We start from the raw sequence: 25,717 nt of genomic DNA on the forward strand, positions 1-25,717 counted from the left end.
TCCGGACTAATTGAGAGTGGATTTCCAAGAAGAAAAAGGAAGAACATGTTCACAACCACAGAAACCTCCTCACCTGTTTACGAAAGACAACGCGGGTTCTGCAGGACAGAAAAAATACTGGCAAAAAATACTGCATCTCACCTTTCTGCAATTTTCTCAGTCCGTATCAATTCCCTGAACTAAACCCCACATCATTCAGTGTTTAAACAAAAAGGAAAGCTAAAAGGGAAGGTCGCTGTTTTCCTCTGCCCAGTAGGGATTATTGGAGCAGATTCTGCACTTACATGTGTAGTGATCGCCTCCCTCTCCGTGCTCTGCCTTAGTCATCGAGGGGGCAGCTGGATAGGTGCATGTGGGAGGTGATGACCGCCATCTTCTTTATAGCCACTTGCTTCAGCAGCGTGTGATCTTTGTAAGGACAAGAGGAACCAGAGGGAAAGGCAAAACACCATGGCAGCAACGAGCCTGCACCCCAAGCCTCTGTCCTGCAATATTCTTGAACTTGATCGTGCAGCAGTGGGGGGCGGGTTGGGCAGCGACCACCCCGTGCCTGCCACAGTCGCTGCTCACCCTGTACCCACTGTGGTCTCAACTCCAGGCAGCTCGGCTTTGTCGCTGCTGCTCTGTGGTCCCAGCTTAGTACTCAATAGGACTTTCTGGGCTACACCAGAAAACCTTGGGAATATGATGCTTTATAAAGATATAGAAAATGCACAACTCCTTTTCCAAGGGGCTTTGTGCTTAGGTGAGGAAAAGACATATAATAAATGGCTGAAAACTTCTTGTAGGCATGAGAATAACCTGATCCAGTACAAAATCTGCTATGGCAAAATAACCCCTCCAAAACCCTCTGATTTGTCTTGAACAAAATTTGGAGTGGCAGCAGGAGCTTGTATCTTGGACAGTGTTTCTCATCGTGCAACCACAGTGGCTCTGACATGATATTGGCACCTGAAAAGCAGATTCACGGTCTCGAGGACCCACGACGTCACCCTTCAGAGGCCTCCAGAAGCCACCCAGATCTCTCTCTTGACTCAACAAGATGCCAGGATCCACTCTGTAAGTGCTCTGCATTACTCTGAGCCACAGCTTTGTGTTCGGGTGTTGCATACCCAAAGCAGGTCGTTTGAAAATAGCCTGACATCTCTTCTCATTAGAAGAACAAGGACTATCTGGTAGCACTCCTCATGCGGCAGTCTAATTCGTACACTCTTTGTGAAACAGTTTTCAGTCCTTTAGTCATTCTGGATATAAAAAATAAAAGCCAAAGGACTCTCTAAACTGATCCCATTTAAGTAGATAGCTGACACATTTTTATCACTGCTGTGATGTTCCTATGTGCTGCCAAGAGGGTCTGGGGAAGGGGATCTGAAGGAATCAGTATATTTTATAAATAAAACAGCGCAAGAGCATGTTCAAGTGTAAGTTGTTACTGAAAGCAAAGAGAGGACAATGTTGTTATAACATACTCCGATTTGGAGCCCTTTCCAAGTCAAAGTGCTGGCAAGCTGATCTTCTCCTGGAATTTGCTTGGGTCGCTGTCCTGGAAGTCCCTGGGGAACATCAGCTCCTCCTTGCAGCGTTAGCTGGGCTGCTGTAAGCAGACACGCAGTCCGTTCTGCTGTTGTTGTTTGGAGCACCTGACCAGAGGCACAGGTTTCTCTCCCAGCCACAGGTGGGGATGGATCCTAATAGGGATAAATGTTTGTTGTTCCCATAATATTTAGGTATGGAGCAGCAGGGCCACCTGGCCCAAAGGCAGGATGGTTGGACATGCCATTCAAATTTCTGACTTAGCATTTGCTGAAGTGACAGCTGTATTTCATCTACACAAACCAAGTGGCTTGTCTGGTAATTTGCCTGTTCTTTCTTTCTGCAAAGAAGGAGCAGGACAGCCCTACCCCAAGCTATGAGCCCACCGCCCTGTGCTCAGGACAGTGGTAACAGAGGCAGCAGAAGCACTGTCCTTCTTGAACAGGGACAAGTCTCCCCTGCTGAAGTAGGCAGGTGGCCTCGAAGCAAGGGAGGGACAGGCTGGAGAAGGCAGATCTGCTCCATGATCTCTCAGGTGGGGCCATAGGAGCTGGAAGCGTGACCAGAGCTTCTCACCTTTGTGTCCAGGAGATGTGAGGACCTGTGAAACTTCTGGATAGAGTAATTCAGGATTAGAAATGTTGTCATTGGACAGTTTGTACAACAGAGGGTACAAAGAGAACCAAGGAACCGGGATGACCATGCAGAAGTGACACAGACAGTAGGGATAAGACTTTTCTTTAAGGATTTCTCCATAACTTGGTCCTTCTGAGGGGTATTTTCTGAGCCATTTCTAAGGCAGAAGGACCTTTAAGAGCTTAGTCAGTCTTTTAAGAGTCATCTTCTGAAAATCATTCATAAATTCCTATTAAAAGTTCATGAGGCTGCTAGGCTACAAACAAGAACACCAGAAACACTAAGGAAAGAAAAAAAAGATGATAATAAAATACATGTCCTCTTCTGACTCTTACCCACTTCTGACTCTGATCTTTCAAGGTCAACTGCAGATCCAGAGAATGAGCTCATGTCCTGCCTCTGCAGCCTGGCACCGCTGCCAGGGCTTCTCACAGAGCCAAGACTCGGCACAGCTTCAGCCCCACGCTCTGCCCCTGCAAAAACTGCCCTCGCCCAGCAAAAGGCGCGTGGCCAGCCAGGGACTGGTGCAGGACGCACCCAGGCAGCTCTGTTTTCTTCCCTTTTTGCCTTCTCCATGGCTCCTGGAATGTGTTTGCACATGGTGGAAAAAATGCAAAGAGCAGGGAGAAGCAGCCAGGAACGTCACCCTCCCTGTTGGCGCTCAGCTGCAGGGCCAGCAGGCACGGTGGCTCAACGCCAGCATCGGTACCCAGGGAAGTCGGAGGAGCCCCTGATGCCTGTAGCAGGTGAACCACCTGAAGATGTGATGAATTTTTGGGGTAATCCATCTTGGAACTAAAAAAGGAAAATGTACCATCTGCATGAACTCAGTTAACGCAGGCTTGCAGCAAAAGAGGCGAAACCTGTTTTGATCAGAAAACTGGCTTGCAAGGAGTACAAAATATTTCACAAACTTTCGAACCCGTCTTCCCCTCCCCGTTTTCATTAATGGGCATCTTTTATCCTGTCATAAGCAACAGCAACAAGACTAATTAGTTTAACAAGTACAACAAATGGCTTTATTGACAAAAAAGAACCCTTTGAAATATACATTACATTCACAAACGATTAAATTACACCCTATTATCCATTTTCCATAAAATAAAGATTACTTTGATAAATCACGACTAATGTTATCTTTGGCTGATAAGAACTCTGTGCTTATTTGTGTGGCTTCTATAAATAGTGTGTTCTGAATTTTTTTTTCTCCCTAAATATAGTCAATGATACAGTCTGCCAGGCATTTTCCTGCAATTTGACAATACCACATCTGTGAACTAGGCAGCAAATGAAAGCCTCATTGTCTGAATATGTAACATGCAACAGTCTTTTTCTCTTTTGTCAGCTGCTCTGCAGTAATCTATCAAACACCTTTCAGCCATATCTGCTCAATCAAGGCTTCCTTACTGCTAAAGCAAGGTAGTCAAAATAAACTTTTGTTGTTAAGAGAAAAGCCTTTGTGGTTCATCTTTCCATTGTATGCAAAGTCTGTGTGACAATTGTAGCGTGAAGGCGTCGTACCATCATTTAGGCCTTACTGTACATAAGGGGTAAGTGTATATTTTCAGGTGTAAAGGGCTCCTTTGCACTGTGTCTTTCCATAGCTTTGCATCAGAGGATGATGCAGATTACTGAAGATTTACCTGCATCATCTTTGAGGGGATGAGCAGTCGGTCAAGGACCAAGACAGAAGCAATGTCTTGGGTTTACTTCAGCCCTGGGTAAAGTTGCTCTTTACTCAAGGATGTAGATAGCTGGGGTATCGGAAGAAGACCTTTGTGTGATAAGAGGTTCACCCACCTTTTGAGTGTTTGGTAACCACGTATACTGGGCTAGTGTGAACACCCCCACTGGAGCACCAGCCCAGCAGCCTGGCTGGGCAGCAAATCCCTGGTTTAGTACAGCACAGGAGCACATGCTCACCTTTAAAATGCCTTTAAAAAACTTTTGAAGAACTAGTTCGATTCTGAAAAACTGAAGTTGGCTTCCTATCATGCAGCAGACAGCTGGAGAGACCTGCCCTGCTGTACGAAGGGCATTGCCTCTCCTACCCCTCAGGACAAATATCCAAGTTCATGTTATATTAATTTCCCATTTTTTTGAAATTCTTTCAAGAAACAAATTGGCTCTGAGTTCAGCTGCTGCTTTGTATGCCACTGGGTGACTCAAAGCATCTCATTTTACTCCAAATTGCCCAAGGGTTAGACTTAGTGTAGCAGTTGGAGGATTGTCTTGAAGTTTAGTTTGCAAAGTGCTTAAGAGCGGTGGGGAAAAGATGTAGAGGTTCTGGAAATCTTGAACAAGTAAATCCCATATGCGAGGGAGTTCAGTTAGATGACACACATTTTACTTCTACTACCAGTCTCTTCTAATTTGCATTTTGAAAATTCTCTGAACTATTCAAACATAACACCAATTTAATGTCAATTTACGGCATCTGACCCTACCATGGCTGTTTTGGATGGGTGCCCTCGTCATAAGCAAATGTCTCTTTTTCTGCATTTTCCCTCAGAAGCAGGTGGCAGTGGATTTCAAACAAACCCACACCCATGTCTGTGTTGCTTCTGGAGGGTGTGTTTTACTCATGGAAATATGTCTAACCCCTTCGTTTAACTTTCAAAATTTTATAAGCTTCCCACCCCCTGGGTTGCCTGCAAAGTGACTCAGCAAGGCAAGCAAAGGGATCAAAGAACAGATAGAGTTTTTTAAATGAATGGAAAAGTTTAGTGGTTCTGAAAGTATTTTCCTCCAACACTTATTTCAAAAACTTTAATAAAAATAATTATAGCCGTGTCTATTAACAGCCAAAATGCAGGGCTAGAGTCATAAATCTCAGAGAATAGGGAGGAGCACTCCAAAATGCTGCAAAACAAATGTATTATCACCTTTCCAAACCTCCTTAAGCTTCTCTTTTTCCCCCCATAATAGAAAACAAAAAATCACTGTGGCTGGGCTGCTGTGTGCTTGCTATAATTAAAACAACTTTTGTGTTTTATTTCCACAGCGGTGTGCATGTTTATATAGAGGGGAGGAGAAAATTGTACACAGAGGACTGAACACAGAGGCACTGTCACCAGCGCAGATGAACCACCCTGGGCCCAACCTAAACTCAACTCTGTATCTTGCTGTTTGCTGGATATTCTGTGGGTGATAAAGTCCTGGGATCCTGATTCTGCTTCAGGGGCTCATGCACTGGAGGTCAAAGATAAGGTCCCTATGTAACAACTGGAGGAAGGTCTAGGCTTTGGAGTCCTCAGGAGAACGCTTATGTACATGCCACAGGGCCGAACTCCTCCTTGCTTATTCTATCTCATGCCTCCCATATTTTGCACTGATTTATGCACAGCTGTTAAATTCAAAAGGGAAGAAACAGAGCTGCCCCATCTTGTACTACACAACAGCCAAGTGCTCTCCAGGAAGGCGAGAGATGTCGATTCCAAACTCCTTCGGCCCAGAACCCAGCTCTCCCACTCCTCATGAAAGTGCTCTTTGCATCAGATGACGATGCAAAAAGAGGCCTTTTATGCATTTGTTCTCAGAACTAGGTTGTCAGAGAGCTGAGAGCACTGCCTACTATAGGCAGTACTCAAATACTTCTCTTTACCCCGTTTTCCCAAGCATATTGCTGCCCAGCACAGAATAACGGACTCACACTTTGAAGGCATGCCCCTCCATAGAAAGTGTTTAAGGAGAAGTGCTGACTAACTCAGCCCAGCCAGGTGAGCATCTCTCCATGCACTGTGATGCTCAAGTCAGACCTGCAGTAACCAGTCTGAATACGGACCCAGTACTGACACCCAGAATGACTCCATTTACTGCAATGCTTATGGGTCATCCATCTAACTGAGCAATTAGAGGACTGCAGCTTCATGGTTCCTGGTGTGAAAATCCTGGGAATTTGTAAAATAAAAGGGTCAGAAATGCCAAGCTAGAAAAGGCAGGTCAAAATCTAATCACCTTTTCCTTCCTCCTCTTAGGAAGGCAAGCAAGAGGAAATAACAACATGGAAGACAGAAGCCAGTAAATCAAATGCTTTTATTGACATCCTTTCTCATTTGTGACCCTTTGTCATTTACTTTAATCTCACAGACCAAAACTAGTGATTGACTTTAATTTTTCTAAGTTACAACTTTAATAGCTTTTGCATTTTTATTAAGAGAAGATAAAATCATGGATAAGTCTCTACATGGACTCAAAGATAGGAAGCAACTTCTTACTAATCCTCATGCAAACTACTGACTGATTATTGGAGACTGAGGTTGAGTGTAATTTCAGGAAAAAGTTCACTCTTATGTTAATCTAATAACAAGCTAATTTATAATCCTTTCACAACTGATGTAATTTTCATATATTAGATAATAATTATAGGCATATTAAGCAATATTAACATTATTAAACAACAATGAACAGCCTTCTGAATGTATACTATGGCAATGCAAAATCTGAGTAATTTAAAGTGCCTTACCTAGTAAAAGAGCATAATTCTCCATTACAGCTTTTCTAAGCTTCTAGAATTTTTTGTCTTACAGGTCTGGAGTTTTTAAACAGAATAAATCTAACATTCACATTTGCAGAGGAATTTATGCTTGATCCAAGAACTCCAGGGACACTTACACTTTCAAATCTTTTTCTATTATACCAACAAATTATGCCCATTTGGAAAAGAAGCTATTGTTTTATTGTGGTATTACCAAGGAAGCTGCTTTCTGAGCACACTGGATATGTCTTGTGCAATGAGTTTTCTGAGAGACTAAAATGTATTGCTGCTGCTCTTCTCTATTTCTTGCCCTTTTGCAAGCATACACTAAACTGCAGACTTGGCTGCCACTAAGTATATGTTTTATATGGAGAATATTATTACTGATAAAAATAAAATATGTAAGTTATTCAATATGAATGACTGCTCATCTCCCCCTTGATGTATACAAATAAGCCACATCTAATATGAGTGTAAACTCAGGCAACTGTAATAACTCCGTAGTACCCATACAACAACAAAGAGGGAAAAAAAAAAGTTAAATGCTTCCAACGAAACAGTTAGCTTAAATGATCCTTTAAAAAAAAAAACCCAAACAAAAAAACTAACCCCAAAACACCCCAAATTCCTTTTACTAACTTTTTGTTTCATGCAGGTTTCTCTATAACAAGGCTTTCCTAAAAGAAAAATATGTTTAAGGAATTTGCAGAAAATTATCATAAGGCCCAACAGAACAAGTGTCCTACTTATCCATTTTCCTCTTTTACTGGAAGCAAAGGTCCCCTAAATCATAACTCTCTATATAATTAGGGTTTCTACACAGAGCAGGTTCAGCTTTGCACCAAAGGAAGAAAGAAATGAAACCGTCGCTCATGGCTTTCTACGCATCAGCCTAGAATAACTACACGCCCTGGCTCTCCCACATAATTCCCAGAACAACCCGTGGCTGCCACAGGTGAACTGAACTATAATTTTTAGGAGTACCGCTGCAGACATGTAAACCACGAAAATCTCTTGGTGGATTATTAACTGAATAAATGCTTGTACTAGAGCAGATGGACTTTTTCTGTACTTACAAAAAAGCAAAACAAAGAACATGTACATGTGAAGGAGGAATGGACAAACTGCTGTGCAAACCATTTTCCTAACCTATACTGTTATTGGTCCCAGCCTTAAGAGATCAGCAAGTTTCAGCTGATATGAGGACTCCTACAGAACGATTGCACTAAAACAAAATCCTTCTAGTAAAACAAAATTATACATATAACTTAAAGCATTAAGTTCCAGGTTATGTACATGCATGTAGTTCAAATATTTCTGTTTCTTAAAGAAAATACCAGAATTAGCAACAACGATAATGGATTCTAAAAAAGCACACAAATTTTGCCTCAAAGACTTAATCAACAGGATTTGAAAAACAGCATAAAGTATTCTGAAATTATTTATGAGCTGTAGAAGTGATGCACTTGAGACATTCAAAGTATATCAGTTATATTAAAATTACAGTTATCGGCGTTTACTGATGATAGGCTGAGAAAAAGAGTGAAAGAACAGGGAAAAGAGCAAATAAAAATATTGGTGAGGTCGTAAGAGACACTGGTTCAACCTCTAGTTGAAAGGATTATGTACAGCAAGGAAAAAGCTTCTTTCTCCTTTTTCAAAGAGATTGCATAGTGTCACGGTCTATTTCCATTAGAGGAATACATTAAAATAATTTTTAATCTATATTCTATTTTCTGGCCTATAGAAGGTGTTCAAAGACACAGGAAAGACTAGACTTCTGCCAAGCAGATTAAACAAAACCGCATTCCTACATATTTTAACTATACAGTTACACATCAAAATTCAAAACAGAAAAAGAACTCAATGCGAATACTCAACAAACACAGAATTATGGATTCTGATAAATCTAGGGGAAGCAAAACTATGAAAGGAGTGCCTGAACTTGATGAGGAGATCTGTGTAGTATGGTTTCTGGATCCTTATACTCATTTGAAGGATCCATCACAGCTGCATATAACTCACTGTAAGCTCTGCAGACCAGTTCTGTTGACTGCTTTATTATCTGCTCTCTAAAAAACAAAAGAAAAACATAATTTGCAAATCGTAGGGAATATAACTGTACTACATACAAGGAATTAAAGATATACGTTAAAAATACACATTAAAAATCAGTGTCAGTTACATTAAAAAGCCCTTTTACTTCAACTGTGAAAACAGCTTAGTGTTTTAAAACAAGAGAAGGCTTCTTCATCTCTTTGTATTGTACATAGATAAACTCACATATATGATCCTGATAACCAAGAAATTAGCTTCGTTATTTCTGCAATCATGAAAAAAAAACAGTAGAAGGATTTAATTTGCATACATTAGTTTCTCACCTGCACTCCCCTCCATCTTTTAAAAGACTGATTATCTTAGTGATCTACCTTCTACCTCCTGTGGCTTCTCGCTGTCCTTTGTAAATGCACACATTTTTTTTTCATCTACCGGCAAATACATTCTATTTGCTTTATCTTGACAGTACCTGATTCCATAATCAGTCAAAAAGGAAGAGCTGAAAGTGACAGTGGTCAGAGGTTTAAAACTTGCTACAGCCTTTTACCAATGATCCTCTCAAGTCTGTATCCTGTTATTGTTCTGCATCTAAGTGAGTAACAATGCACAGAGACTGGATGCTAAATTTAACTGGAAAGTTTAGTATTTTTTGAAGACAAACTAATATTTTTATTTTACATTGCCTATTGAATCAGTTTACTTTAATCACCATAGTTAGGTGTCTAGAGTTGCAGATGCATTTTTATCTAATCAGAAACAGTAGTTACAACTATTTTACAGCCAAACCCAGAAGTGGAACACCAGAAGCTGAGGAAACCAAGGTAACCATGAATCCAGATTCAGCCCTGCTGTAATACGCAGCGAAGGAACAAAGACACCGAAACTGCATCCACTAAAATCAGGGCTGAATTCACCAGCTGTTGGGAAATGACAAGTTAAAGAAATCTCAAAGACCAAGTGCATAGAACTTCGTCTTTTCAGGAAATATTACGAAATGGAAGCTATGAGAAAGAAGATTAAGAGACAAAACCTGCATTTTATTCTGATGCACAGCATCCAGTTTTTTGATATACAGGATCAACTGCCAGTATTACTAGGTTATTAGAATACCTGAAAAAAAGACTGGCCTCTAGAAACACTATTATAAGGGAAATATATTCAAGGTGTTCAGGTAAAACAACTGTCTCTGATCACAGTCTGGGATCACTAAGCTACTGTAACATGACAATCGTTTAAGAAAGTATTACACACAGAATTTGTATAAAACTAACTGTATCGTAACAAATAATATTAAATTAAAAGAAAAAGTTCATTAAAATATTCCAGAGGACTGAACAGCATCAAATGAGCCTTTCCATCAAATAATGTCAGTGTCATTAATCAGTACATTAGGATTTCAGTTGCCATAACAACATGATACATTTTATCACTAACACAAATGACAGCACTTTCTAAAAATAGTAATTCCAGCATTCAGTTTCTGTGATCCAACACAAATTAAAAGAGCTTTTCAAGATCAACAACCACATAAATAAATAGCTTAAAACTTTTTAAATGAGCAAAGGAATTTGAAAGACAAGAGCATGCACTGGCAAATGTTGGGAGGAATGTTCTTCATAGCTGTAAAGCTTAAATGATATTGCCAGTGAGTATTAACACACTGATCCCTTATCAAAAGCATGTGGTCTGATTTTGAGAACCAAAGAACTCTTGGGTTCCAGCTCAACCGTTGGAACAGCGGATCACAATTATGTGATTTCAAGGAAGACATCTTCAAAATTGACATCAAATGTCTGCAAAACCAACTTCAAAATTTCACCTACTATAGCCAGAGATTAAAATTATAGTACTGGTTAAATGTTTTGCTTGAATTTTGAGAAACTTTTGAATTTTGAAGGTTTACTTACTACAGAAAATATTGACTATTAAGACTGTGATTCTACAAGCATGCATCTCTGTAAATAGGTAAGTTAACTTCAAAAGGATTGCTTATGTTTAAAGCTACATGTTTGAAGGCTAACAGATTACTTACTTATTTTAATTCTGAGCAGAACCTGACCTATAGTGTTGAGTTATAGCAGGTTAATAAATTGCTGCATGTTAGCTGAGGTGTAGCAGCTATAGCAATCATCCTCACACAGGCTCCCCTCTCACCTGCCCGCTGTTGCAAGATAACATGAATATGGCTTAAATTGCACTGAGAGGTTTAAAAAGCTTATCAATGGGAGAAGGCTAAGAGTGCATACATGACCAGTTTATCTGACAGAAAAAATTAAGTCAAAGTAATTTCACCGTGCCTGAGTCTTTATGGTAGCATAAAGTCTACCTCTGAAAAATTGCTTCTGTGCCAGCAGTGAAAAATTAAGGCTTTTAAAATACATTTACTGTTATTATGATTTTTACATAGACCTACATGAAAAAAAAATACCAAGAGCTAAAATACAGGTTTAATAGCTTGACGCCTAGAAGCAGAAGTTGCAATGCTTCACTGACATTACTGCTCAAGCCACCCTGTTTGATCCGTACTGGAGCAGAACAGCTCTCACACAACAGGGTCAGCTCTGCTGGCTGAGCTGGGGGAATGGTAACCCTAGCAGAGAGACCCAACGAACCACTGAAAAGCACCAACATCCCCCATGCCAAGCCATGCACCAGGTATGTGGCATGAAACTGGAAGTCTCTGGATGAGGAAAATCTGAGTGATACAGCAGGAGAACCTGGCAGGCAGTTGGACTAGCTGATTGTTGTAGGTCCCTTCCAGTTGAACTATTCTATTCTATTAAACTCCCAACAAAAAATATTTTTCCCTTGACACATGTCATTTTTTAACTGCATGATGCTGTAATACAATCCCGCTCTGAGGACAGCTACTAGTAACGAGACTCCAAATATTGTTACATTACATAAAACGTGATGTACTAGTCTCAATTTCTGGTATATTCTGTAACCTGCATTCTTCACAAAAATGTGAAAAATAATGTCAGGAAAAGTTTTTGATCAGTGCAGCATATAATTCTCTGAGGTTAAGTACTACAAAATATCTTCATATCGTTCACATTTAATTGGAAAGAAATTCATGGCACTTTCCCTAGCCTTAGGGTTCAGTTATATTCAAAAAACAAGAGAAGAGATAATGAACTTCTCGCGTCCATACTTCAAAGAAGAAATCACTATAAAAAAATCATATTAGGTGAAAAGTAAAGTAATCTCAGTGCAATATTCAATGAGGCAGAATGCCAGTACTCTACAGCAGAAGACAACAAAGTTGAAAATTCTAGACCTAACAGAGTAGTGGGGATAAAAGAAATCTTGAGTGAAGGATTAGATATTTCATCTGTCTTTGGAATGCTTACAAAATAGTTCTAAACCAATTTACAACTAAGTTGACAAAAAACTGCCGGCACAGTGGAACATGTTCAAAATAGATGAATGTAATTGATTTTGATAGTGTCTGTTAAATCAAGAGTAACTACTTCAGAAAGTTACAGAATTACATATTCCTCACTGCTTGTTCAAAATGAGGAGAGTCAGAACAAAACTGAATTGTGACCTGAAGGACAATGCAAATATGATCACAGCTGATAACTTGAATTCTCATCACGATCCACTAAAACCTAATCAAATTCATCTTTCTGATCATTATGCAGGCATAATAGAAATTCAAAGGTAAGGCACTTACTTCACAGTGGCACTCAGAAGGAAATTCAGCTGGGACATTAGCAGACTATCTGGAGCAGACAGATAGCGATCAAACTGAGCCTAGGGTGGAGGGGAAAAAAGAGAATATGAGATCAACATATTAGGAACTTGCTGTTATATCAAAATAGGTAAAAACACACTCTGAAAAGTGATTACGTTAAAATGGCACCTTCTTATTTGATAAAATTTTCTCTTTTTATATATTTAAGATAGAGCCTAACATAATATGCAAATGTTTAAGGCAGAACTTAATAGTCCAAATCAAATGTCTAACTTCAGCACCTCTGTCACCAAAATTTTAAGTTTCTGACTCTGAGGAGTATGAGTGGAGGGGCAAATAATGAGAATCCAGCTTCCATAATTAAGCGTCTAAGTTTCTTATACAGCTGGTGCACGTATGCATGCACTGCTGAAAGATCTAGTCTATTCAGTGCAGAGGGAATACAGTAGCCTCCACACAGAAATCTAGTCTGTCCAAGTTAGACATGTTGCACGTGCCTTTCTACATGTTCCTTTCTATGTGTTTCTTTCTACTTTTTGGCAGGGAGTCACTGCTTAATAATCTAAGGAGCACTTATGTTGGGAAAAAACAAGAGCAAGGGACCTAGTTCAGGCTCCTTGAACTGCTTCTAGTCCTACTTCTCCTCCCCCATATAATACAGTGAAAAAAAACGTGGTGCTTTGATTCTAGTAGTTTGGAGAGGAAAACACCAAGAAAGAACATTACTGCTGTCTTCAACTATTTGTCAGAGAAGTTGTGGATGCCCCATCCCTGGAAGTGTTGAAGGTCAGGTTGGATGGGGCTTTGAGCAACCTGATCTAGTGACAGATGTCCCCGCCCATGGCAGGGGGTTGGACTAGATGAGCTTTAAAGGCCCCTTCCAACCCAAACCATTCTATGATTCTCTGATCAAATAGGTGACTATAGAGAAGATGGAGCCAAGTCTTCTCACAGGTGAAAACATGAGGAATTCTGGACACATATTACACTGAGGAAAATTCTGATTAGATAGTGAGAGGAAAAATTCTCACCAGGAGTGTCATTAAACACTGAACAGGCTACCCAGAAAAGCTGTATAATCTCCATCCTTGGAATTACTCACTCAGGCAAGGCCCTAGGCAACTTTATCTAATGATGGCAACCTTCCTGAACACTGGATGAATACTCTCAAGCTCGTAAACCTTAAAATCCACATCCATGCATCATTTAAATGTGCAAAAAGTGGGCACAAATGACTAATGAAGTCACTCACAGTTCTCAGGAATTCGTTTTTTGGCATTATCTGCCCTTGTTTGGAAAGCAAGGGAGCTTTAGCTGAGGGAGAGGTACGGACTTTACTAGAACAGTGAATCTGCCTGCAAGTACTCCCTCCACATGGTTTAAATCCTGGGAAGCAAACAGATTAGAACCATAGAATCATAGAATCATTAAGGTTGGAAAAGGCCCTTAAGATCATCGAGTCCAACCGTTAACCTAGCACTGCCAAGTCCATCACTATACCATGTCCTTGAGCACCATGTCTATCCGTCCTTTAAATACCTCCAGGGACGGAGACTCAACCACTTTCCTGGGCAGCCTGGTCCAGTGCTTGACCACCCTTTCGGTGAAGAAGTTTTTCCTAATATCTAACCTAAACCTCCCCTGGCACAGCTTGAGGCCATTTCCTCTTGTCCTATCGCTTGTTACTAGGGAGAAGAGACCGACCCCCACCTGGCTACAACCTCCTTTCAGGTAGTTGTAGAGAGCAATAAGGTCTCCCCTCAGCCTCCTCTTCTCCAGGCTAAACAACCCCAGCTCCCTCAGCCGCTCCTCATAAGACTTGTGCTCCAGACCCTTCACCAACTTCGTTGCCCTTCTTTGGATGCGCTCCAGCACTTCGATGTCCTTCTTGTAGTGAGGGGCCCAAAACTGCACACAGCATTTGAGGTGCGGCCTCACCAGTGCCGAGTACAGGGGCATTGGTGAGTATTAGGCTGCTAGATGGGATTTATGTGGGTTTGATTTCAACATACTGGGTTCCATTTTGGTTAAAGTGTATTCACGCAAGCCAACATTAAACAAAGTAATGAAAAACAAAACAGTTGGATTCTTCTCTAACTATTCAAGTGAAATTATCATGTACTGCTATAAAAAACAGTGTTACATATATATACAATTTAAAGAGATGGTCCCCAAGCTGTGGTCTTTAAATTCCTCATTGGTCTACAAGACCATGATAAATAGAACATATTTTAAATATAAAATTTATAAGATGATAAGAATGCATGCTGATCTTAGTAAAACACTGAGTGCTCTGTGCAAGAGCTCTGTTCATCCAACCAGCTTGGAAATCACTGGTTTAAAACTTGAACAGAGGAAAGCAGGCTACACTGACACAATTAGGATGGATTCAACACACAATTTAAAAACAAAAAAACCAAACCACCAACTTTTAAAAAAAGAATTTTCTTTTAAAAAGACTTTTTTTTCGGTGGGGGTATACATGTACTGCTGGATGAGTGGGCTTTATTTACAGTCAAACTTTCAGAATAAAGCTAAACTTGGCTAAGCAAGAAGAGTGACAGATCATATATTATTGCCTGCCAAACTGTGATATTGCTATCTCTATGCAAAATAGCCTTCACACACTCTAAGAAAAAATATCAGCTGATAATTTGTTTTAAAATATATTGTAGCTTTCAACTTAAAAAATATAACTGTGACATATGCCCAGCACCTAACTTCTGAGTTTAACTGAACTATCTGCATAAAATCAAAGCCTTAGGACTAAAATTATAAGTGACAGCACAACCTATATTTCAAAGCATACAGGCAAAAAAGAAACTTTCATGATTAAAACTAATTAGAGCTAAGTATCTGCTTTTAGCAATTTAAGATGACTCATGGGATAGCATTCTTGTAAGTAAAGTTCTGTTTCTCAAGGCTTAGAAACTAACATTCTATTACTACCCGTTCATAAATAATTTATGCATTTATTACTTCAAGTGGTCAAATTACTACAAATGAAGAAAGTATTCCCAGACGTGTAATTTAGTTATTTTAAAGAGTATGACTGGTTAGATGAATATCTACTACATCACATAATTAATAGTATTCTTTCCCATGTCACAGCATCACCACCATAATATGAAATTGTAAAATGCTTACCATTGCAACCTTCAGGGACACGGAATCCATACTTGGTAAATTTGAAAGAGGACCCTAAGAATCAGTAGTCAAAGGCAGGGGGGGAGAAAAAGGTCATGTTAGCATATGGAAAAAGATAAGAAATAATAAATTCTACAATCAGTTCAGTATTAAATTGTTACTTGGTCCTCCTACAGGATCTTAAATGTTTGGAAAATGAATCACCATATCAATACTGAAATGCTGTAGCAGTTCATTTATATTCTACCGCTCTCTTAAATTAAAAACTCAGAATACTGAGTTCATAATATGTCCTTTCAAGTCCCTTTCTTCCTTCTTCACCATTAAATGATAAACCCCCCAAAAAGTCTTCCACAAGGTCTAGGATAGAAACTGAACTGCAAACTGGCACATTCCCTTGGTGTTCCAGAATTACAGAGGACAACTTCCCTCTATTCATCTGTTCCAGGACCGTGCAGAATTCAAGCCTGCTGCCAGTAAATCTGTGCTGGTATGGCACTACAATGTATACATGCTGCCTAACCCCCTAGCAAATCCAGTGACAACATCACCTCTGCAGCTAGGCAGCTGGACAGACATAAATGAAAATTGCGACATTCCATCAACAATCTGCCCTGGTTGATTTGAAATTGGTTTTAGAACATGAGATAGGCTCATGAATAGAAAACCAAGCTGAGTTATTAATCAGATTATTTATAGATTTATTTATTCATCTTTATACATAAAAATCTGTTGAGTTTGGGCACTTTATGCAAAATTATTGGCTGAAGAAACAACATAAAGCTCTCCAACAGAGTTCTGCTTTCTCCAGAAAACACTGATCTTCACCTTCACAGAAGATCACAGAAGGACATAGGCACAACTGAAGGGAAGAGGGGCTGTATTAACACCTATCACATAACAACTGTGGTTCACAAGAAAGGAAGAGCGTGAGCTCTGAATTCCAGTGTCCTGCTCACTCTAAGAAATCTCAAGTTTTCACTTTTAGAATATCACTGCCTTGGTGCTAGAATAGCTAGAGCAATGAATAAGGACAAAAGGAAAAATTATTTCAAATTACTACTAAACTCATCTGCCAATTTTTCACAGAAGAAAAAAGCAGTAATTATCTAATGCATGCAAGGGTACCTATCCACTCCATGTATGATGCTATAGCATGCAATGGAAGAAACCTGAATGGTACATGCACAGTAGGTCCAATATGTTCTAGGTGTCATGGAAGTGGTGGTATACATACTCAGTATTTGTGTTTTAAAGCCAGCTTGACTCTGACACTTTCTGAGGCATATTAAACTACCTATACAGTTATTCTGAGAACGTACAGGACGTCTGTGGTGTACAGAGCCTGTTGATGGTACACAGCTAAACGGCACAGAAGGACTGTTGCATACCAAACCTGCTAGGCTTGCTGAACATACAATGTAGGGGAGATCTGTAGTTGCAAGGTGCCTTTGTCTAATAGGGCTGGTCCCGTGTGAAAAATCAACAGATATTACTGAGCTTTTGCTTTCAGAGGAAGCTTAATTTGCAAAAATATTAGTGCCAAAATTCTTCTAGTTGGCAAGTATGCAGTACCTCCTCAACATGTACATTATATAAGCCTACCTGTTCCGGTTTGTGTTGCTGCACAGAGTTATATATGTAACTTAGACCGGCTCTTGTTAACACATAGGAAGCTTGTTCATTTATGAGTGTATCTAAATGAGCTTCAATCTGAAATTTTAAGCATAAGGTATTTATAAAATGTGCATGAGAATATTAAAGAGAACAAACTCTGGGGTTAAAAGGTCTAGAAACACAAATAAGAAGAAAAAACACAAATAAAAAGAAGAGTGATCGACAAACAAGGAAAAACCACAAATACATACAGCATGATTATTTTATCAATTTACATCTTCCGTATTACAAGGAGGCAATAATAAAAATATAGATAATTCTTTCACATCTGACTAACAGAAAAAGACCTCACTTTTTTGTATTTGTAAATTCAACAGCACAAAAAATTAAGAATACCAAAGCTCTAATCTTAAAAGTTACTATATTGTTTTATTTTGCTCTAGTTCTTTGAAACTATGTGATAAAAATCATCCAACTCTTATTGAAAGTATTGACAATAGCATGGCAGTTTTGTAATAAACAAGAGAAAGAGACAGTCTTTCACAAGGAAAATAAAACTGAAACTAAATCATAATCAGTAATGATTTTAAATTCAATAATGATAAACATGCATTTGAAAAAAGTTAACTGAAAGAACAATAGACAATGAAATTACAGCTATCAATTTTGCTTTAATTATCTTCATATGAAAAAAGTCATAAACATATTTTACATTCTTAGTATAATCTTCACTTTGCAGAGAAACCTATTCAATAAATCCAGTCACAGCAGCAGCAATCATTTTTTTCTTTTGAGTAATCTTGCAAAGATATTTGGGTATATATACATTATTACTTCATTTTTACAGATAACTACCCCACATTTCATTTATTTTTCTTCCAATCCTAAAGAAAAGCAAAAATTTATAATATATCAAACTCTAGTAAACTGTAAGACTTCCATGTCTGATATTTTAAGAGTTCACCTTTTTACTTCCTAAAATTGTTTAGAAAAAACACACTCTTCTTTTTAAATCAGGAGGGAAATCTTAATATTTCAATTTGGAGATTTTAACTGTCTTAGAGAGTTCTTTTTTTGTATGAAAAATGTTTTTCTTATTAAATATGCCATTCTAACTCCACTTTAATAAACTACTTATGTATAATCTTAAAGATATCTTTTCCATCTGTTCCTGTATTTGTAAAATAGAAATTGAAGAAAGTAAATGGTATTAAATGCACAACCTTCAGGTTTACTGCTTATTCAAAGAATAAATCAATTGCAACATTTACTGTGGAAAAGAAACTGTGATAATGGAAATCAGAAATGCCCCAGACACTTTTGTGGGGTTGTCTGTTTGTTTCAGAGCTAAAAGGTGCTAGAAATTCTAATTAGGAGTAGAAAGTGAAAAATGGCTCACAGCCAACCTTTACTGATGCCTTCGAATGAGAAGTTGTGACCTTTTTCCAAGCCCCACAGCTCCAAAAGCTCTCCTGAGATATATTGCAGAGATATTCATGTAGCAAAACTATAAATGGGCAGTGCCTAAGTCTTCCCAAGTCAATGGTTTCTAAACTACATTTCCGTTTCAAAATGGTACCACATATGAACTACTATCCTGGCACGTTAAGTAAAACAAAACAAATGAGAAAAGAAAGGTAGAAAGAAGGATTGAAGTAGTAACTTCAGCTATACTATGTCCTACTATAAACCAGATGATGATCTAGTATTAAGTATATGAAGGAATATAGTCAGCTATTTGAGCTTTCAATTTCAATTTGCTTCTTCTCACATGGTTTGCAGATAAATATTAGGATGATTAGGACAATGAAAATGTTCACTGATGTGGGTTTATCTGCAACTAAACTGAAACAAAACAAATCTTCTAATATTTTTTTTTGTCCGTTTAAAATGAAAGATGCTGTGTATCATAAGCTCTGATACCTGCTATTTGCTTATGGTCTCTGATAAGAAGCCCTCTTATCCCATTTCCCTGATTTAGAATTGACCCAAAGCCGACATTATCAAAGATAAATATGTTCACATCACAACTTATAGTCTGCAAAAAATCAGTAATAAGTTGATTTTTTGGGGGGGGGCTGTTAAAGCTTACCTGAAACTGTAACATTTCTAGACGTTTGTCAGTGAATTCAAAGAGAGCCAAAGTAGTCTTCATCATATAAAGCGAATTTACCATGAAGGTTGCCATATCGGCTGTGCCCAAATTACTAGCAGACATAGTACACATCTGTAACAATGGATCTAGCACACAAGACAGAACCTAAAATAGCAAACACACAGAAAAGAGGGAGGGGAAGGAGGAAATCATGTCACACGAGGCTTCTAAGCTCATTCTGTCTCTATCACATATTTATTCCCCAAAGCAGAATAAAGAGAAATGAGAGTTTCCAACTGTGAATGCAGTTTTCTACTGGATTTGTCAGCAGGTGATCAGCTACCATAGTGATGGGAAAAGTATAAAAACCTGAGAAGAACAGATTCCAAGCTAGCAGGGGGAAGAGTAACCTGGATTAGATAATTGGTAATTGTGCAATCTTGAGGGTGTATTTACTTAATGGAGTAGTAATTGGATAACAGAATTTAGATACTGCGTTAAGAGTAGCACTCCATACTGTACCGTAATTATCCACTTTGTTAGTCACCCTCTTATTCACATTACAAACTCGGGTTTGGTAGAAAGCTCCAAAATGGGACCAGACAAAAAGATTAATGTTTCACCCATCTTTTGTGTACCGAGACTAACTTACACACACTTTCCCCCCCCCCCCCCGCCCCCCTCTTCAGAGCAAACATTCTTATACCTGCACAAAGTCAGCTTGACGGGCATCCAGTGGAACAACAGATGAGTCGTGAGATGCCAGAACCTCCCGTAGCAAGTTAAGTGTCTGATTTAGCGCAGAGCTTGGGCCAAGATCAGGCGGTGGGAGTTCAACCTGAAGAACAAGATTATCTGTTTGTGGTTTTTTGTTTAATTTCATTTACAGCAAACACCATCCAATCTGTTAGCACAAATGCAACCAGCTAACAATAAAATTACATGTAGCATGCAGAGAAGAACTTTAATTTGACGCTGGACAAATCTAGCGAGTTTCAGACAATAATTGCCTGCAACTTTCAGCATAACCATTCCATTCAATGACAAACAAAACCGAATTTCTCCTTTCATTCAGACTATGCCTATTTTATAATCTGGAGAAACGCAAACACTACCGTTTTTGGTAGCAAAAAAAATACCTTTGCTAGATTAGGTGCCAAAGAATAGCCACATTGTTGGCACCACTGAGTTCACTTTGAGCAGGACCTCCTGTAAACACTCCAGAGTCTAGTGCAGGCAGAGCTCTGGGATACTAGGGCCATATTGCAGCAGCTGAATGAAGGCATCTTCTTGACAAGGCTGCACAGCCCCTATCGTGTTGAGTATGAGAACTGCAGTCACAGATCCAACAGTCTTAATCCCTAGCAAGTTTGTACCTTAAATTACCAGTACACAAATGAACTGTGCACAAGCTAACTCAAGTACACCTACATAAACTGCAACGATACTGTAAGAACTGGAATGCAGGCCTACCTCAAAGATGAGAATCAGGGATTGCAGACATTTAAAAAACAGAAAGAAGAAAATTTTGTAATTCTTAAGAGAAAAAAGCCCACACTTTCTGAGTCAAATTACGAAAAGTTGGAGTGCTTGAAATAGACTGAAATTCTATGCTATTCTTAACACAGGCTCACATACATTAGCCCTTCTTTGTAACAGGCAAATACCCACTGAATGCTTCATAAAATGTTTATGTAATATAAAACCTAGCACATCTCTTTCCCAACCCACATTCCTCAGGCTTCACTCGGAACATAACTGCACCTTCTTGTCTTCAATGCTGCCTCAAACTGGGTTCCTGCTGCTTCCAGACCCTTACTACAACCCAGGCTGCTGGCCTCGATTCCTGCTGCCAACAATCCTCTTCCCACCTTCCTGCCTATCCAAGGGCAAACACAGATCTGGCTGGATCACGTGGGAGTAAAGAGACCCCCAGCAGTACAACACAAGCTAACTCTTCAAGGCATAATCTCTTTCCAGAAGGATGGAGGGAGAACTAAGTTTGGCTGGAACTGGGACTGGCCTGTGCATCTCACTCAAGGTGTTTCGGCACAGCAGAGCAAGGCAGCGTGCACTTCTGCAATGCTCCTAAGGCTCCAGCTCAACAAGAAAAGCAGGCAGCTTTGGATGGACCCCCAAGCCACAGGCAATGTGTTCCATACCTTTCCAAATGAGAACTACTGATTAATAGCCTAACAACATGGACGTCTGAGTCTTCGAGGAAGACAAAAAATATCAAAGGGGCAGAGGCTGATGGCCAAAGAAACCAAAAAGGAGAGCATAACAGGCATTTTCAGAGTGGAGCATTACAGAGCCTTCTGGAAATGAGTCTGTACCTAATGAACACGCCACCAGAGACAGGAGAAACAACTCTCTCTCTTTGGAGCCAGGCCTAACTTTCACACTCTCTGTGTTTCGAAACATTTGAGACACAATACATGTCCCCACACTACTACCAAGACAGATCAAACAAAAACTTTTTTGCATCCTTCTGAATACAAAGTGTTCCTCTATTCTCACTTTCCAAGAGATAGTATACTGAATTCGAGGAACTAATGGAAAACTAAATCTAATAGGTTCAGAGAACAGTTGTTGTTCAGCCTAAGCAGTCTTAAAAGCATAAAACAAATATTCTAGCAATGAAGTAACAGTAATTCAGAAAGAGGCACTTATTCAGTGCTGATTAGTAGTGAAGTTTACTGAAATTTACAGCACTGAGTGACTTTCCTCTTGTTTATTCTTGTTATTATTAGGGGTATTGATTGTGCCCTGAACACAGTGTTCTCAGACCTGAACTGGACCGTGTTCAGGGATATTTTGGCATTAATTTGAGACTAGAGTTTGATGGAGTTTTCACTTCCAACATACACATAGATCATGGCAATGATAATTTCAGCCTTCTTTACACAGATTTTTTGTGTCCTGAAGTAGCGGATGGTCAGAAGCTTCTAAATTAGCTTTATCTTTCATTTGACCTGTTCTTTTAAAGTCTACTGTCTTCTAGATGGGAGCAAGGAACAACATTATGGAAGAAGAAAAAAACGGCAAGGAATAAAAGGTTTAGATCGTTAGATTCTATTGGGGTTAGCTTGAAATTCCTGACTACTGCAGTAGAGGCAGAATTATCAGTAAGTGCAAGGAAAATTAAAGCAGTGCTATATTCATTTTGAAAATTCTAACTTTTTGCACATGAATATAGATTGGGTTTTTTTCCAGAATTAAAAAGGAAAATTTTAAAACAGACATATCTAATTTATAGAGGAACCTACTGACTTCAATTCATGAGAGCTAAATCACTACTCTAATAAAAAAAACCCTGATGCCCTGAATGTTTTATGTGCACTAAAAGATTATTATAATTGATCCTCTTTCCAGAAAAATTAGATTTGAAATCCATGCTGAATTCTACTTTTGAAGTACCTGCTTCAGATGTGAGCCAGACAGGAGCTAACTAAAAAATTATCAGAGAAGTTCTGTAGCAGGTAGTTCAACAGCACTAAAGCATACTCTAACACAGTATTAAGTGTCTAACCAGTTATAACCAGCAGTTCAGTCATGCAGAAATGAGGCCAACCAGCTGTTCAGCCTTTCAAAGAAAACAAGAAGAAATTCCCCATTCTTAAAATCAAATATACAAAACTGAAATGAATTCTCCTAAAATTACAATGGACACTGAAAGCTGTACATAAGGTTTAGTATAAAAGGTCGTATCTTCAAGTTCTGCATATCAATCAGTGGGGAACAGTTACTAAGCCAATTATCTTCCTCCAAATATACAATCCAGAGCAGGCTTCTCTGTTTATGAGAGCAAGTAGCTCAAAGGATGTCTTGAAGGACTTAACAAACAAAGAAAATACAGGAACAAGAAAAGGCAGTATCAATAATCAAGAAGAGTGTATGTTAATTGTTTCCCTTTCTCATTTACAAAGAAGGTTAAATGGAAAAAAAAAAAGTGCAATTTTTGTTCCTATTAAATACAGTTAATTCTATTAAGGACTGGAGCAGATACTAAAGAGAGAATCTTTCTTAGAAGCTCATACCTGCAAATACTGAAGATACTGATAGGCAAGCAATCAAAACTTTATATACTATCCTACTTGAGCATCAGAAAGTTAACAGTACAGAAAGACATGAACACACTGGAGCGAGTCAAGCAAAGGGCCACAAAGTTCATGAAGGGACTGCAGTATCTCCTACACAAGAGGCGGCTGTGTTCAGCCGAGAGAAGAGAAGGCTCCAGGGGGATGTTATCAACGTGTATAAATACCTTATGGGAGGGATGAAGAAGAGGGAGACAGACTCTTCTCAGTGGTGTCCAGTGACAGGTCAAGAGGTAATGGGCACAGATTGAAACACAGGAAAACAATTTTTTACTGTGAGGTTTGTCAAACACTGGAGAAAGTTGCACAGTGAGGCTGTGGAGTCTCCATTCTTGGAGACATTAAAAACTCAACTGGAACCAGTCCTGGGCAACCTGCTCTAGCTGACACTCTTTGAGCAAGATGGTTGGACTAGATGATCTCTAGAGGTTCCTGATGAACTCATCCATTCTGCAATTTTGTGACACTAGTATTAAACAAAACAAGAAGGTAATTTTAAATACAGAACTCCTCAGAGAAAGCACTGCTTAAGAGTGACAAACAAAAGGCTGGTGACTTTTTTAAGGGCCTAATCAGCTTTTCATACAGTCTTCTAAAAACCTCACTGGCAGGTGGTGAAGACAAAGCACTACAGTCATGGAACCTTGTAAAAAGGTATCTGGATGTTTCATCCTGTCAGTAACAACTGATTAGCATAAACTACAGAAGTTCATTCTACAAATTGAGACATTATTCACCATAGTTAAACAGCAGCAGCCTAAGAAGCTTGAGTGCGCGTCTACCAGAGAAGCTTCAGAGAAGCTGTCCTGAGCTCTTTTGAGCCCTATTAGGATCCTACAGAGATCACCAAAGTAGAATGCCTAATGGCATGCTTTTCTTTTCAGCTATCAAGTTGGTCTTGGAAGAAAAGATAGAAAAATTCTTGCTAGCTTTGCTTTGTTCACATGGATCCATTCAAAACCACAACAGCATTCAGATCACATCATCACCCAGTCTCATTTAATCTGCCCCATACCTGGCTTCCCAGAAAATTCTGACAGGAATCAAATTATGAGGGAGAAGTTTACAGTTATTCCCAGGCAATGTTCTAATACCTTTCCCACTGACAAACTTAACAGATAATGCAATCATAGCATTTAATTTGCATACATGTACTCTGAAAAGAACAGCATTAAGGAATAACAATCCCCAAACTTGATTTGGGGTACTCTACTAACAGTCTTCTAAGAGCTCAGACAGAAGATGACAGGTTAGTTTGGCATAATCTCTCTTTGGTACTCTTATGATAACTCTCCATTTAATTCAATGTTTGCAATTATTCTTTCCTTTAATAATTGGAGTACTGGAGTACTACTGAAGCCAAAGTAAGGACAGTTGTGCTTGAAAATTCCCACTCTCCTGAAACATGTCGGAATAGGTTAGTCTAACAGGCTTGTTAAAATGCCTCACCAGTGGACCCACGATTTTAAATGACAATTCCCTCAATATGAGAGAACTGAAAGAGCAGTCCATCCACTCCAGTGCATTAGGTGCTTTGAACTTTGCTTCCAGTTTCATTGGAACAGTTTCTGTTGTTCTGATAATTATTTTCATTTAGTATTTTCTCCTGAATTTATCATCATCTGTAAATGGTAATCTGTACCAGGTTGTTCTTAGTTAGATCCAGACAGTGAGTAACACAAGCAGAATCCCAAATCCCTAAACATTTGATTTGTTAGTGCAGGGTCAAAGGAAACATATAAAAGGATACATAAGGATTGAACATATAATTCTGATGTGCTTTACTAGCATGGTTGGTAGACCCATGGCTGGGTCCAAGAAAACTAAAAAGAAACAAATACAAACATGATTTTTCTGCACAGGGACACTAACATTGGCTAAAAAAGATTCTGGTTGAACTAACAACCAGAACAAACCAATTGTTAGCAGAGCTAGAAAGCACTGGAAAGACTGCCCAACACTGCCTCTAAAGGATAAGAGGCCAACCATGCAAAGGAGAGACAGTATTTAAAGTAAAAGCTGATGCACTGAACCTTCAGTGACACGGGAGAAGGGTGGTGATGCACAATTTCTGTATGATGTCAGCGTTGAGCTCTATGATGACCTGAGAATCTCAAAGCTGTGAATGGCATTTTAAAACCTGAAAACAAAGTGGCTTTGCAATGAGGGTTACGAAGTTTCACAACAGGTTTCAACAAGTATGGGAGCCAAAGAGACTCGCTTGTGTGTTGCCTTTCTTTGATAACCATGGACTTACTTTCAGGCAGTATGCTGAATATTTCTGTTACATAGGTTTCAGATTGTAAAGAGCTACCCGAGAAGTCTGAATGAGAACACCATAAAAAAGGTTTCTC

General features: G+C 39.1%; 1 protein-coding gene across 3 annotated transcripts in view; it reads right to left on the bottom strand.

Moving 5' to 3' along the window:
• Positions 1-6,185: 6,185 nt before the first annotated feature.
• COG6 (component of oligomeric golgi complex 6) overlaps positions 6,186-25,717 on the bottom strand; it is a 61,230-nt gene continuing 41,698 nt past the window's right edge. For 2 of the 3 annotated variants that reach the window (XM_087757144.1, XM_009463061.2), the window contains exons 14-19: positions 19,970-20,101; positions 19,261-19,428; positions 17,157-17,264; positions 15,552-15,605; positions 12,384-12,463; positions 6,186-8,718 (exon numbers count right to left, since the gene is read on the bottom strand). In XM_087757144.1, the coding sequence (XP_087613270.1) occupies positions 8,571-8,718; positions 12,384-12,463; positions 15,552-15,605; positions 17,157-17,264; positions 19,261-19,428; positions 19,970-20,101 (690 nt within the window). In that variant the 3' untranslated portion in view covers positions 6,186-8,570. The remainder of the gene's footprint in view (positions 8,719-12,383; positions 12,464-15,551; positions 15,606-17,156; positions 17,265-19,260; positions 19,429-19,969; positions 20,102-25,717) is intronic. The other variant, XM_087757145.1, reaches the window with a different exon arrangement.

Source organism: Nipponia nippon, unplaced genomic scaffold (genome assembly GCF_047370975.1).
Source record: "Nipponia nippon isolate SJK-2023a ecotype South Korea unplaced genomic scaffold, ASM4737097v1 scaffold_2, whole genome shotgun sequence".
Taxonomy (NCBI): domain Eukaryota; kingdom Metazoa; phylum Chordata; class Aves; order Pelecaniformes; family Threskiornithidae; genus Nipponia; species Nipponia nippon.